The sequence below is a fragment of the Primulina eburnea genome, chromosome 2 (assembly GCF_022965805.1).
Source record: "Primulina eburnea isolate SZY01 chromosome 2, ASM2296580v1, whole genome shotgun sequence".
Classification (NCBI taxonomy): domain Eukaryota; kingdom Viridiplantae; phylum Streptophyta; class Magnoliopsida; order Lamiales; family Gesneriaceae; genus Primulina; species Primulina eburnea.
The window spans coordinates 2,535,350-2,551,591 of record NC_133102.1 but is presented as its reverse complement, the minus strand read 5'-3'; the positions used below and the strand labels follow the sequence as shown (position 1 = coordinate 2,551,591).

Below are 16,242 nucleotides of genomic sequence, written 5' to 3'. Positions count from 1 at the left end.
TTGCTTCCCACTGTTACTCATTTGGCTTCTTTATGCATTGACGGAGAGTTAAGCATATAGTTATCCTTCATTTAATTTAAGTTTTATAAAAATAGAATGAATTGTTGGTCTAGTTTTCCCTACGTGAGGAGTTTCCATGTTTTGTGTGGTCTTGTTTTAATTAATTCTCTCAACCAAACAGAAAGGAAATTGAAAGCTCTCTGCGGTCCAAAGAGGGCAGTCACCCTTTAAGGGTCGAGTGAGACACACCACAGCCCTCAATTATTTAGCATATTTCACTCGGGCTCTTCTAATTTGGACCTTTAAATCTTGACTACTTCCTAAAAGCATAGTGGATTGGGCTTCCTCTAATACAAAATCGAATTATTGGACCGAATCGGGTTTCAAATCGATTGGGCCTTACTTGGACCTAATGAATCTGTAAATTGTAATTATATATGCCATTCTTAAAAAAAACTGAAATATATTTATTTAGCTGTATAAAATAGAAGATCATTGGACATTGATTCTATATGTTGGAACTTTTCAAGTTCGCAATCTTTGTTTAATTTTGATGCTAACAAAACTTGTTATTTTGTTTCTAATAATCTACCTTAGTGTGCAGTAAGCTGGAACTGAAATAATCAGTTACGAGCCAAAACTAAAGCTGTCGAGGAATGCTAACTGAAGACGTCCAACTGATCGCGTAAACTGAAAACAGTAGAACTGAAGTGCCAACTGAAAGACTAGTTCAACTGAATGTCCAGCTGATGAGCAGTTCAGCAGAAGACCTTCAGAAGCCCGGCCAGCTGATGAAGTGTTCAACTGATGAAGAGCCCAGCTGACCAGTTCAACTGAAAGAGTGAAATCAGTTCAACTGATTTCACCAGCCCAACAGAAGACCAGTTCAACTGACCAGTTGAAAGCATCAGTCAGAGTCAATCAGTTGCAGATCAAGACAAGCTTAATAATGGAATCCAGCTAAGCACGAAGGTACAAAAGCTATTGTACTACCACAGTACAATAAGAGACGTTGCATCAGAGCTTAAAGCCAAAAGTTCCGGAAAGATGTCGAGGAACAAATTCAAAATGCAACGGACACATTATTGAGTCTTACTGTACGGTCAGCCAAACGCCTATAAATAGAAGCTGAAGTTCAGTGAAGACTAACACTGAGAAAAACGAGAACAGAGAACAAGGGCACGCTTATTACATATCAGCTTGTTAGAAGCAATCAGCCCAGAGGGAACATTTCATTGTATTATCAGCTTAGATTAGAAGCCTTTTTCCCTCAGTGTGTGAGAACACTTTCGGGTAGTGTTCATTGATCAGTTCTCACACACACACACACACACTCACTCATCATCTCAGATTCCGTCTTGCACACAGACGTAAAACATGTGTATGTAGTCTTTCTCACATAGACGTTAAAGAAGTGTTGACTGGAAGGTGATGCCTTCAGTTTAGAACTAGGAGTTCAGTTAGGCAGTGGGTAAGTCCTAAGCTGGGTGGGTTTGTACAAAGGTTTGTATAAATCAAAGTCTTCTAGTGTATCCTACCCGAGGAGGTAGAAGGGGTGACGTAGGAGCAGTTGAAGTCTCCGAACATCCATAAACATATCTTGTGTTTTGTTTTCAGTCTAACTGTTTAACTGTGTTGTTCTTAATTGTTTCATCAGTCCAGCTGATATCAGTTCAGTTCTGTCCATAACCGAACTGATATAAGCTCTAACTGACTTCTTTTCTTCAGTTAACCAGTTGCACAAGATATATAAAATTGATCAGTTTGTTTTCTTAACGAAGGATTATTTTGAGTGTCTTCCGCTTAGTTGTTTAACCAAACTCGATCTAATTCATCGGTGTATTTATTCTTAGAACACGAGCTATTGCAGCTCATTGGTAGATTAGTCAGAAGGGTCAACGACTGATGCACAGCTTCGTAACTGATGTTCAGTCGGGGCCCCCATAACCGATCCTGACAACTGGTATCAGAGCTTGATGTTCTAAGAAAGACATTTGAAAAACTGATCTAAAATGTTTTTAAAATATTTGTAAAATGTTTTAAAGTATTTTAAATTTGTTTTAAAATGGTATTTAAAATGGTTTTCAAAACCCTTTTAAAAATTTTATATCTCACGTGTTTTTCTGAGAAGAGAGGATTGGTTCTGCAATTAATATTGTAGCCACTTCGCTCGAATCCGATTTTCTTATTTTAGCAGCTTGCAGGTTTTGAGGTCAACTGACAGGAGAACAGCAAAACTGATATGCGAACAAGATTTCAGTTGCAAGTCTACCAGTTAAACTGATCAACAGACGAAACCCAACTACCAGCTGAAACTGATGAGTTAACTGGAGCTTAATCATCAGAAGTGCCGCCGCTTAACTGCCATATCAGATCAGGAGAAATGATCAATGCGGTTCAGCAATCAGTTGAGTCCAGTTTGCATCAGCTAAACCAGTTGGCTAGCACAGGACCTCAAGTTCAAAGCAGTTAGCTGTTCATCTATCAAAAGGAAATTAAGACTTTGCAGTCTTTCAAGGATTCAAGGCAACCGATAGTTGGTACATTTAGTTCTATTATGTGTAAACTGATTGATAACTGATGTTGTTTAAAATCTAGCTAAATGTAGTAGCAGTTTTCCCTTACATAACTGGTGTGCTTAATTGTAATACAAGGGAAGTTTATTTGTTTAAATGAACATCATGTTATTCAGTTTGTTTAAATGTATCTGAACTGATAATCCCAGTTTTGTGTAGCCTTAACTGCTTGCATGATTATTGCTGCTTTAAAATAATTTTAAAATCGTGTGACTATTTATATTTTTAAGGGGGAGTTTTCCTTTAAATTCATATTTTAAAATGATTTTTCAATTCAGTTGTTGAGGGGGAGTTTTTTTTTTAAAAAAATATTTTTCAAATTTGTTATCCCTCAAACTGAAATTATCTTAGTTTCTTTTTAAATTGTTTTTCTTATTAATTCAGTTAGTAAGGGGGAGCATTCACTCCTGGAACTGAATTTTTGTTTTGATTGCTTAAATGTTTTTGATTTTCACAAAGGGGGAGAATCATATCACTTTAACTGTTCAAGTTTTGTGATCATCAAAAAGGGGGAGATTGTTGGAACTTTTCAAGTTCGCAATCTTTGCTTAATTTTGATGCTAACAAAACTTGTTATTTTGTTTCTAATAATCTACCTTAGTGTGCAGTAAGCTGGAACTGAAATAATCAGTTACGAGCCAAAACTAAAGCTGTCGAGGAATGCTAACTGAAGACGTCTAACTGATCGCGTAAACTGAAAACAGTAGAACTGAAGTGCCAACTGAAAGACTAGTTCAACTGAATGTCCAGCTGATGAGCAGTTCAGCAGAAGACCTTCAGAAGCCCGGCCAGCTGATGAAGTGTTCAACTGATGAAGAGCCCAGCTGACCAGTTCAACTGAAAGAGTGAAATCAGTTCAACTGATTTCACCAGCCCAACAGAAGACCAGTTCAACTGACCAGTTGAAAGCATCAGTCAGAGTCAATCAGTTGCAGATCAAGACAAGCTTAATAATGGAATCCAGCTAAGCACGAAGGTACAAAAGCTATTGTACTACCACAGTACAATAAGAGACGTTGCATCAGAGCTTAAAGCCAAAAGTTCCGGAAAGATGTCGAGGAACAAATTCAAAATGCAACGGACACATTATTGAGTCTTACTGTACGGTCAGCCAAACGCCTATAAATAGAAGCTGAAGTTCAGTGAAGACTAACACTGAGAAAAACGAGAACAGAGAACAAGGGCACGCTTATTACATATCAGCTTGTTAGAAGCAATCAGCCCAGAGGGAACATTTCATTGTATTATCAGCTTAGATTAGAAGCCTTTTTCCCTCAGTGTGTGAGAACACTTTCGGGTAGTGTTCATTGATCAGTTCTCACACACACACACACACACACACTCACTCATCATCTCAGATTCCGTCTTGCACACAGACGTAAAACATGTGTATGTAGTCTTTCTCACATAGACGTTAAAGAAGTGTTGACTGGAAGGTGATGCCTTCAGTTTAGAACTAGGAGTTCAGTTAGGCAGTGGGTAAGTCCTAAGCTGGGTGGGTTTGTACAAAGGTTTGTATAAATCAAAGTCTTCTAGTGTATCCTACCCGACGAGGTAGAAGGGGTGACGTAGGAGCAGTTGAAGTCTCCGAACATCCATAAACATATCTTGTGTTTTGTTTTCAGTCTAACTGTTTAACTGTGTTGTTCTTAATTGTTTCATCAGTCCAGCTGATATCAGTTCAGTTCTGTCCATAACCGAACTGATATAAGCTCTAACTGACTTCTTTTCTTCAGTTAACCAGTTGCACAAGATATATAAAATTGATCAGTTTGTTTTCTTAACGAAGGATTATTTTGAGTGTCTTCCGCTTAGTTGTTTAACCAAACTCGATCTAATTCATCGGTGTATTTATTCTTAGAACACGAGCTATTGCAGCTCATTGGTAGATTAGTCAGAAGGGTCAACGACTGATGCACAGCTTCGTAACTGATGTTCAGTCGGGGCCCCCATAACCGATCCTGACACTATACAAACTGAAATATAATGTTTTGATATGTTGGTCACCACTGAGATGACATTTGTATATTATATATCTATTAGATATGATGAAGTATATCAAAATTGTACATCTATAAATGTCATCCATACGATAAATGAACAACATATCAAAATTATATATATAAATATATTAGATTGCATGACTCATCATGGAAGTAAAAAAGAGCAAAGAAGTAAAAACGGAAGACTAGCCTCGTGAAGTGAACCAGTTTCACCTTATTAATCATGCCATTATCTAAAATTGTGTGAGTTGACCAATAAACTCAATTTGAGTGTATTTAATTTAATATTTCCAACTTAAGATAAGGCAATTTTTAATTAATGTGGCAAAGTATTGTAATCATTTTACAATTACATGACCGAATAAATCAAGATAGACAAGATCCACAGGATTCTGATTCTTGCAAATTCAAAAACGAGGTTCTTATATTAAAAAAAATTTATGACCGAGAATACACTCTCATAAACATTTAAATAAATTACTAATGCGTTTTAAAACTAATTCAGTTACTGACTAAAAAAAACTACAGATACACAAAGGGTTCGCTTGATTGGTAGGATGTGATAATTGAAAGATTAATAATTTGATTGATAAGTGTTTGATAGGATTATATATTAAATTTGAGATATACGTAATAGAACGTGTGGTTTGAAATTAACAAGATGGATAAATTCATGATAGATATAATAATGACCAAAATACCCTCCAATTGGTAAACTTTTGTTTTCACTCTATCCTCCCTCTCTTGGTTCATGAAAACTAATATCCTCCCTCTCATGGCTGAGTCACCATGATTTAACTCCTCTCACATTCCTGTCGGGTCGGGGGTGAGGGGCGCCTAAGGTGAGCGATTTCACCTTTTTGGAGCAATGAAAACTAATATGAAATCTGTGTAAACAATCTGTGGGACATAAGCAATCATCAAACTAGGCAAACACATATTCAAGCACAAACCAAGAATCCAATCTCCAATGCATAGAGAAAAAATATTCAATCCAGAAAATAACAAACATCCCACCAATCAAAATATAAATCAAGAATCAGCAAATCACAACAAAACCAAAATCACCCACTCAAAACCTAAAAACGAAAACCCAGATAATTTCTTTCCAAAAAAACAGAAAAAAAGAAGCAAGATTAGCATCATCTATCAACTCACGCCCAAAACGACCCAATCTCGATCACTAGATGAATAGCCCACAAGACTGTACGTGTCTATATATATATATATATATATATATATATATATATATATATATTTCTGTTCAGTGGGATGTGGACGTATTGAAGATGAGAGAAACCATAAAGCGGCGAGGAAAGTAAACGAATTTTAGGTGTCGAAATGCTAGTATAGAATCCTTGTGTTGGTCTCAAAGATTTTTGTTTCAGGTTTGCACGTGGCTTCGCTTTAGCGACTCATATGAAAACTTGGCTAAACGTGGGAAAAAGACAAGGCGTTGGTCACCTCAGCTGACATCAGGGGTATTTTGGGCGTTATACATTTTGTGGGTAGCTGGATTGTTTTAATCGGTAGTCAATTGCATGGATTTATTGTCAAACAAGAACAGTGAAAGTGTCAAGCAAATAATCAATCTGAAATCTAAAAGTTAAACCAAACAAAATATTAACAGTCAATCCAATCTTAATCATACCTACCAAACTGACCCAAAATGTTAAAATATAATCAATCTCTTAGTCTTTTGTTTTAAAAAAAAAAAACTCGAGCGTTGCAACTCAACGTTACCCTTAACAAGAATCATTTGGTAGAACCATATTAAAACATACATTATGTCCATAATCAAGAGTCTAGTTTCTTACAAGTCTCAATGTTCCCATATGACCGACCAACTTAAAAGCATCGTTTCGTGCCTAGCACAATAAATCATCATAGATCATTCAAATCGTGACATCCACAACATTTAATAATACGATGCCGTTTTTTAAAATTTTTGGAAAGAATCGCTACAGCATTGTAAAAAAAAAACATAAAATTACTTCATATAATTTTACCAGAAAACGTTATGTCCTTACAAGCCGGAGAAGGCCACGAGTGTACATGGATGAACTCGTAGAGAGCAAGTAGAGAAATTATATCACAAATTGTTGGGGGTGGAGAACGAAATTTCTTCCGTGCATCCAAAACAAACACCAAATAAGTAATTTTGAGCCCAAAAAAAATAACACCGACATAGTTAAGCCAACAAAGATTACAGTTACATAACCAAATAGTATCTCAACGAAAGAAACGACCATTCAAGAGCCGCGGTGCAAAGATCAGAGAGCAAGTCTTAACAAGAAGTCATGAACTTAACAAAAATAACAGCTGGGCTTCATCAGCATATCTGGTTGAAAGTCCATGAAGTGAAGTTCAATGGACCAGGCTACCATATCTCAGCTGATGTCTGCAATCAAGACCGAGATCGAGATCTCCCTCTCACCACAGGGGATCGACTGGATCATAGAAATTGGTTAGATTAGGAATTATTGACTTGATAGATAAAATATCTGTTAAAAAGTAACTGGATACAGAAACTGACGGGTGAAACATTAAAAGGGTCATACCTCCCATATTGATCTTGTGAAGGGCTTTCTCCATCACTGTAAGCAGGTTTCTGCTCACGATCAAATTCATCAAGGCCAACTCTCTGTCTTTGCCCTCTTGGAGGACTTGGGCTCGAACCTTGACCATAATCTGGAGTTGCTCTTTTCCCAGGACTGGGGCTGCGCACCATAACATCGTCAGACCTGTCTCTCAGAGGAACTGGGTTGTGTTTGTCATTGTAACGGGAGTTTCTTTCATTCCTGGGACTAGTGCTGAGGCCACGACCATATTTAGGATCGTTTTCTTTGTGGCTGGGGCTCTGACTAGACCTAAGATCATACTTAGGACTTGCTCGCTCTCGACGACGTGGACTTGGGCTACGCCCATTATTGTGTCCATAGTCGGGGCTTCCCCTTTCCCTTCTGGGACTAGGAGATCGCATCCGGTCATAGCCTCTCGCAGGTGATCTATCACGGGGTCGATCTGGACTATAATCATTTCGCCTAGCATCATCATCCTTGATAGCAAACTCAACAGTTATGACTCGATCCAACAGTTTACTGTGTCGAAAATAAAAAAATAATTGAGTATTAGGCAATGTTAACATCAACTCCGAGCACTAGAGCAAACAACCGCTGGCAGAGCATCATTTACCTTAAATTAGTAGCATCCAACGCTTTAATTGCATCATCGAGAGATTCATACTGAATAAAGGCAAAATTCTTCCTGATCCTTACATTCAGAATTTTCCCGTAAGGATCAAAATGTTTTTCCAAATCCCTTGTTCTGGTATGATATGGGTCAAAGTTGATGACGAATAGGGTCTTTGAGGGTCTTGAATTAGATGATGGTTTTCTGGAGGCCTCAGGTCGCCTGATACTCCGGTCTCGTTCTTGCTGCATCAAAACAAAAGCTTGGACCGATAACAATCATTCAAATTACAATGGTTAGCAGGCTATGGCAACAAGAGAATCTCACATGGTTACGTTACCTTGGTCCACTCAACACGAAGTTTCCTCCCCTTTCTACCAAATTCAATTCGGTCAAGTGCACGTATGGCATCCTCTGCATCTCTGTCATCCTCCATGTAAACAAAAGCAAAACCTGATAAAATTAAAGGAAAAACATCCATGTTTAGTATACTAGTGCTTTTACATTAAAATAATCTATGCAAAAATAAAATTCCCTCATATGTGAATAGTCCTATATTAAAATACTTTGTCCAGAAACTGGTAAACAAGCCACCCTTTCACTCGATAATATTAGTAAAGATCAGTCTTGTCTATCCAGAAGCTACCGATCAGTTGAATAGTAACAGACCTTGGCTAGTGATCTAAGCAATGTCAATGGACAATATCCAGATGTGGTTGTCTCATAACAAATAATGTAAAAATGAGTGCCTTTTCTCCAAATTTTTCGCTGCCTCAGCTCCGAGGACTGCATGTGTAACATGGGCAAGTGAAGGAAGGGCAAATATCGTGCAGAATGAAGGCAATAATGACTTGGGAAAACGTGTGATGATGATGCCATGGATGATCAGAGGGCTCTTCTAGGAAATTAGATGAGGTTTCTTGTTACCACCAGGAAATGAGATGTGGAAGTCGTAATCGTATGGAAATTGCATTGAAATCCTGCGCCAAAGAATTAGTTGAGTATGGGGGTCTCACACTTTAACGAGATAAACTTTTCTTTTCTCTTTTTAACATACATTGACAACCAGTTAAACTTTGACAAGGAAACAATTCAGTGCCAATAACCACGTTTCAGTATACACTCTGCTGAAACAGCGCCAATCTGCACTTGGATCTTCCATAAATTGTTAGCACTGCCTCTTTTAACTTCTTAATCTCCTCAGGGGGAGAGGTCGAAGGTTCACGCTAAAACTTTCTTATCATCATAGCTATCATGAACTGTAACCTACACATGTACATAGTCTAAATAGAGGTTTAATTACACATTAATTCAACCATACCTGCCCCTTTGAGGATTATTGATACCAAAATAGTGTTTCAGTAAGCAGCGAGCTCAAAATTCCAACCATTTTCACCTCTCGTGAAGTCTAACTAGTTTGAGAAGTTTCTCACGCAATAAATAAACCAGTCTCCACCAGATGAACAACTTCCAGAACAATAGTAGCATAACAGTGTTACATACAAACCACAGGACTCAAGCCCAGTAGACAGTAATTCTTCCGTCTCAAAATAAAGGGAAATTATTCCACATAATTATAGCGAGATAAATAGAGAAGTCACAATCGCAGGCAAGAAGAATGAAAAAAGCTTATTTTTTATACCAGTATTACTTCATTCATATTAATGAAATGGAAAACTGGTCATGCATTGCAACTACAACCAACCCGCATTCCTAACTTTTACAAGCATCAACCCACCGACTCATACTTACCAGACTTCATATCAACCCTATCAACTTTTCCATATCTTCTAAAGAGTCTTTCAAGATCAGACTGCCGTGCGTCATACTCGAAATTTCCACAGAAAATTGACTTCATGTCACCTGAATGTAAAAACTGTAAGACCTCAATTCATAATGTAAAAATACATTAATGCAAAATATCAAACGCCAAACCACTAAATTGAAAGCATTGAATTCCATTTTCCGGTAAATCAACTAACTGAGGAAAATACCAATACTACTTTTCTAGCTATTTTCAACACACATTGCCAATTAACTCAAGCAAGGCCATTTGTAAGGCTCTCAAACAAATACCACATACAACTCAAAGTCTTCAAGTGTCCGCCACTCTGCCTAACAAATCAATACCCCAGAAAGCAATCACCCGTCACTCAGTTAATTGTTGAGTTCTGTTGGATCAATGGCATCTTGCTACCTCATTTATACAGCTATTTTATTTATAAAACAAATTATGCAAGGCAAAAGATATGAGAATACACGAAGAGTAACTTATAATATCATATCTGCAAGCACATGAAAGAAGAAAACATTTTTGTCATTAATTTTAGTCCCGTGAGTAATATTCCACTGAGCCATATCCACCATTTTAATTGTTCTATCTCAAGATAATCAATCACTTAACATGGCCAAAAATCCCATTATGTGTCACAGAGGGGTGGGTCGTCAACATAAGGAACCAGCTCCGTTTCTAAAACTCTAACCTTTGCTGATTTAAAAACAACTTCAAGATCTTGGGTACATGTTTGAAGTCACGGAATTATAAATCTCCATTTATTTAGAATGAGAACTGGGGATTCTACAGCGGATTAACTCGATTACGAAATTTACAATGGATTTAATCAGCATAGCAACATCCATCAACCAGTTTGGATTTCCTTGTCCCTCACAGGAAATTAAATTACAAATAGTTCGTGAACAGGTAATTGAACAGAAATATCTCCACAGTCCACTCCCCATGGAAATAAAAAATAAATAAACATTAATAAGACGGAAAACAGAGAACAAAAATCAAGCATTACGCACAAAAAAACTAAGACCGCACATGCACAGATTTTTATGAAAACACAAATCCCTATATTACAACAACTAGCCTGAAAAATAACGTCAATTATGATTTCACCCGAAACAAGTATTTTAAAAACAAAAGAAAAAACCTAAAAAATTCGAGATCCTAAAACAACAGATCGGAGTCAAAGATAAAAACCAGGAAGGATCCAGTGACGGGAAACTTTGAAATGAATTAATCTGAGAGAGAGCAGCAAACCTTCGGAATTGATAAAAACCCTAGGAAGGGATGGAGAGTATATCCGACAAATAAAGTCCTCCACGCTCGTCGTATAAGCGGACAGGGCTAGTTGATACACCAATATTTATAGTTGGGCCTGACCCGGGGGCTTGGGGTAGCGGTTTGTAACAAATAAAAATATTTATTTAAAAAAAAAAACAAAACAGAATTAACGAAGACTTGGTTTTCTAGTTTTTAGAGTATACATTTTCCAGATAAATAATTATTATAAATTATATTAAAATTAAAAAATTTAGAGATATTTTACAATTAATTAGAATAATCATTTAATCAGTATAAAATCTTGTTATTTTAAAATTATTGATTTTTCTTATATTGTTTTGGATTTTTAGATTATGGATAATATGTACAATATTAATATGATTAAGATATGATAGAATGTGTAATGTTATCTTGCATCCCTCAATCAATCAATTATATCATATTATAGATTATTAAGTAATAAATAATAAACCAAATATTTTAAAATAATAATTGAGTTTTAAATCATTCCCATTTTTTAAAATTAATAATATAATGATATAATATATTAATTTCTAAGATTAATACTAAAATTCATCGATTGAGCTTTCTCAAAACAATAAAAAAAAAATATTCTCCCAAAATATGAAAATATATATTATTAATACGTTGCATACCGTAGCTTTGATAGGTAAGACTGGATTAACATTTACTAATCCAAAGGCATAATCCATGTTGGTCCCACGTGCGGAATTTGAGATAATAAAAGTCGAAAATAAAGAATAAACTGGGCACCGAGATTTACGTGGAAAACCCCTAAAAATTATTAGGGTAAAAACCACGGGCAAGATGAAAAGAATTTCCACTATAATATTTTGTGGTGTACAACTCACGCACTGTGTTTCCAAAGAGAACACACTCTCTTAATACAGGAGAACAAACATCTCACAAATATTATAGAACTAAGCACTCAATGCTTATAAGATGAGAGAAAACTCGAAGAAGGGATGATTTCAGAATGAAAGGGGGGAGCTCTATTTATAGAGCCTCCTGTCAGTATGAACACGCGTTAAAAACGCGTATTCAAACTTTCCTCGAAATTCAATAAAACTGGCAGCCCACGTTTTTATTCCAGCTGCTTTCTTTGATTTGGTCCCCCCTTCCCACTTGAGTTTCCTGCCGACATTTCTCCCATTTGGAGATTTGATTGAGAATCAAACACATCTCCACACATCCTTTCAATCTTGCCATTCCCTGCTGCTTACGTTTCTGCTAGGCCACTTGAGGATCTACACCACTCAAACTTTTCAATGTTCACTGGCTTGGTCAGAAAATCAGCCATGTTGTCCTTCGTATGGATCTTCTGCATATCCACGCTTCCTTCCTCTACTACTTCCCGCACAAAATGAAATTGTACTCCAATGTGTTTCGTCCTGGAATGAAAGGCTGGATTCCTTGCGATGTGCAAGGCACTCTGACTGTCACAAAACAAAGGAACGTTATCTTGTTTGTGCCCGATCTCCTCCAATAACCTTTTAGTCCATATTGCCTCCTTGCAAGCTTGAGTAGCTGCCATGTATTCTGTCTCTGTTGTAGATAACGCCACAACTGTCTGCAGTTTTGAAACCCAGCTTACTGCTCCTCCTGCAAGTGTAAACACATAACCAGTAGTAGATTTTCTCTTATCAGGATCACCTGCATAATCTGAATCGACATAGCCCCTGAGTGTAAAATCCGATCCTCCATAACATAATGCAGCATTCGAGGTACCCTTAATGTATCGAAGGATCCTCTTAACAGTGCTCCAATGCTCTCTTCCAGGATTCGCCATATACCGACTAACTGCTCCAACTGCTTGAGCAATGTCCGGTCTTGTACATATCATGGCGAACATCAAACTTCCCACTGCTGATGCATATGGTACTCGAGACATCTCCATCCTCTCTGCTTCACTGCTAGGACACATTTCGGAGGATAACTTGAAGTTAACAGGAAGAGGGGTCGAGATTGGCTTACTATCTTGCATGTTGAAGCGTTGCAAGACTTTCTTCAAATAATTTTTCTGGGAAAGCCAAATCTTTCTGTTACTTCTGTCTCGGTGAACTTGCATCCCTAGAATCTTGTTTGCTGGTCCCAAGTCCTTCATATCAAATTCCCTAGCCAACTGTGCCTTCAATCCTTGGACATGATCTTTGTTGGGGCCTGCTACCAACATATCGTCCACATACAACAGCAAAATAATATAATCATCACCAGACCTCTTGAAATACGTACAAGGGTCTGCACTCAATCTGTTGTATCCAAGGCTCATGATATAGGAATCAAATCTCTTGTACCAACACCTCGGCGCCTGTTTGAGACCGTACAGAGATTTTTTCAACCTGCAAACCAAGTTCTCTTTGCCTTTTTCCGCAAAACCTTCTGGCTGGAGCATATAGATTTCTTCTTCAAGATCTCCATGAAGAAACGCCGTTTTTACATCTAGCTGTTCTAGATGTAGGTCAAACACCGCACACAATGCCAACACTACTCTGACTGTTGTAAGCCGAACCACAGGAAAAAATATCTCATTGAAGTCAATGCCTTCTTTCTGAGCATACCCTTTTACCACCAATCTAGCACGATACCGCTCCACTTGGTTATTGCCATCACGTTTGATCTTATAGACCCATCTGTTTCCAATGACTTTCCTTCCTCGTGGTAGTGTAACAAGATCCCAAGTTTTATTCCTGTCTAAAGCCTCCAACTCTTCTTGCATTGCTATCATCCATAAGGATACATCCGAGCTTTGAGTAGCCTCGTGGAAACTCGATGGCTCACCATCCTCTGATAATAGACAATATGCAATGTTGCTTTTAGTGACATAATCTGAAAGCCAACCTGGTGGTCTTCTGTCTCGAGTTGACTGCCTCACATTGGAAACCTCAGACTCAACTTGTTCTTGTTCTTCGTGCTCTGGTACTGCTTCACAAGAAACTTGACCTTCGTCTGTCTTATTTTCTACCTGAAAAATAGTAGTTTCTGAATTCTGTGTGCCTTTGTCTCCCTTTACTTTATCTTCCTCGAAGATAACATCCCTGCTGATGACAAGCTTGTGAACAGTAGGATCCCACAAGCGAAACCCCTTAACTCCATCAGCATAACCCAAGAAGATACATTTTCTGGATTTCGAATCCAACTTTGATCTTTCTTGCTCATTGTACAGAACGTACACCGGACTTCCAAATGTATGCAAATGAGAATAATCTGTCGGCTTCCCAGTCCATATCTCCATCGGAGTCTTCAGATCAATCGCAACTGAAGGAGAACGATTGATAATATAACAAGCGGTTTTGACTGCTTCCGCCCAAAATGACTTTTCTAGACCCGCAGTCCTCAACATAGCTCTTGTTCTGTCCAACAAGGTCCTGTTCATCCGCTCCGCCACTCCATTCTGTTGAGGTGTGTAAGCCGTCGTGAACTGTCTTTTGATGCCCTCATGTAGACAAAATGTATCAAACTCGTCACTGGTATATTCTCCTCCATTGTCAGTCCTCAGACACTTGATTTTCTTTTCTGAATCAAGTTCAACCCGCGCTTTGAAATCTTTGAAGACCTGGAAAACATCTGATTTCTTCTTGATTGGATACACCCAACATCTCCTAGAGAAATCATCAATGAACGAGACAAAGTATCTCGCTCCTCCTAAGGATACAACCGGTGCTTGCCAAACATCCGAATGAATCAGCTCCAATATGCTTTTGCTCCTGCCAGTAGAAGTGCCAAACTTTAATCTGTGTTGTTTACTGGTAACACAGTGCTCACAAAAGGGTAGTGACACTTTTGTAAGTCCCGGCAGCAGCTTCCGTTCTGAGAGAATTTTCAACCCCCGTTCTGACATATGCCCGAGCTTTCTATGCCATAACACTGTTAATTCTTCTCCTGAACCAATTGATGCAACAGCTAGTTCTGCCTCTTTGTGTGTTTCTCCCAAAAGTACATACAGATTTGCAGCAACCTTTTCCGCCTTCATAACCACAAGCGCGCCTTTCACAATTTTCATGATCCCGTTCTCGATCCGAGTTTTGCACCCGATGTCATCCAATTGTCCCAAGGACAAAAGATTTTTCGTCAGTCCTTTCACATGTCGTACCTCCTGTATGGTGCGAATGGTGCCATCAAACATTTTAATTTTGATAGTATCGACCCCAGCGATTTCCAAGGCATGATCATTTCCCATGAATACAGATCCTCCTGAGATTGGTTCATAATGATCAAACCATTCTCTCCGAGACGTCATGTGCCACGTCGCTCCTGAATCCATAATCCATGTGTCACAAAATTTGTGTCTGCCTTCTGCAACTGTTGTTGCTTCGCTGAATAATATTTCACCACTGCCTGAAGTACTGGCCACATTTCCTTGAGAGCTTTTATCGATACTCGTACACTCTCTCTTGAAGTGCCCTTTACCGCCACATTTGAAGCAGTAAATATTTTTCTTCTTACTTCTGGACTTTGATCTACCTCGTCTTTGGCTCCCACTGGAGTCACGGTCCATAAATCTTCCTCTTATCATCGGTAACGCCTCTGCCTGCTTTGATGTTACCAACCTGTCTTCCTTATTCTTGCGCCGGCTTTCTTCTCCGAGAACCGCAGTTAAGACATCGTCGAATCTTAGAAAGCCCATAAGAATATTGTTGGTAATGTTGATGATAAGTTGATCGTATGAATCTGGTAGACTTTGAAGTAGAAGCTCTGCACGTTCATTTCCCCCTATTTTATGCCCCATGGAAGTGAGTTGGGCAAATAGAGTATTTAATGTATTGATATGGTCGGTCATCGATTAGGATTCCGCCATCCGAAGAGTATAAAGCCTTCTCTTTAGGAAAATCATATTGTGTAGCGACTTGATCTCGTACACCTTTGTTAGAGTATCCCAGATAACTTTAGCTGTTTTTATCTCAGAGATACTTGACAAAACTTCGTCTGCTATAGCCAAGTGTAAATTGGCAACAGCGTTGTCATTCATCTCATTCCACTTTCCATCATCCGCAATCTCCACCGGTCTGTCTCCAATAGCCGCCAAGCAATTCTCCTTTCTTAAAACTGCTTGTATCTTTATTTTCCACAGCATAAAATTGCTTCCGTTGAACTTTGCTATCTCGTACCTTCCCGCCATTATGTCTACAACAATTTTAGTAGACCAGACAAAATAATCCCGCCTTAAATAAAAAATCTCAAAAAATCTTTTCTGATGTGGAAGATCAGTCTAAGCTGCAACCACAGAGCATACTCAGAATTTTAGGAAATTTTAAACCAAGGCTCTGATACCACTTGTTGGTCTCACGTACGGAATTTGAGATAATAAAAGTCGAAAATAAAGAATAAACTGGACACCGAGATTTACGTGGAAAACCCCTAAAAATTATTAGGGTAAAAACCA

General features: G+C 38.1%; 1 protein-coding gene across 6 annotated transcripts; it reads right to left on the bottom strand.

Moving 5' to 3' along the window:
• Positions 1–6,554: 6,554 nt before the first annotated feature.
• Positions 6,555–10,957, bottom strand: LOC140818985 (serine/arginine-rich splicing factor RS40-like). Of its 6 annotated transcripts, none has more exons than XM_073178965.1 (6): positions 10,818–10,957; positions 9,524–9,634; positions 8,112–8,224; positions 7,775–8,016; positions 7,141–7,680; positions 6,555–7,029 (listed from the first exon to the last, which is right to left on the bottom strand). In XM_073178965.1, the coding sequence occupies exons 2-6, from the start codon at positions 9,627–9,629 to the stop codon at positions 6,987–6,989; spliced, it is 1,044 nt and encodes a 347-aa protein (XP_073035066.1). In that variant the 5' UTR covers positions 9,630–9,634; positions 10,818–10,957; the 3' UTR covers positions 6,555–6,986. The 6 variants fall into 6 exon arrangements, with proteins under 6 accessions (XP_073035066.1, XP_073035085.1, XP_073035100.1 ...); XM_073178984.1 differs by having other exon boundaries at positions 8,112–8,751; positions 8,829–9,634; positions 10,818–10,886; XM_073178999.1 differs by having other exon boundaries at positions 8,441–9,634; positions 10,818–10,885.
• Between the last annotated feature and the right edge of the window lie 5,285 nt (positions 10,958–16,242).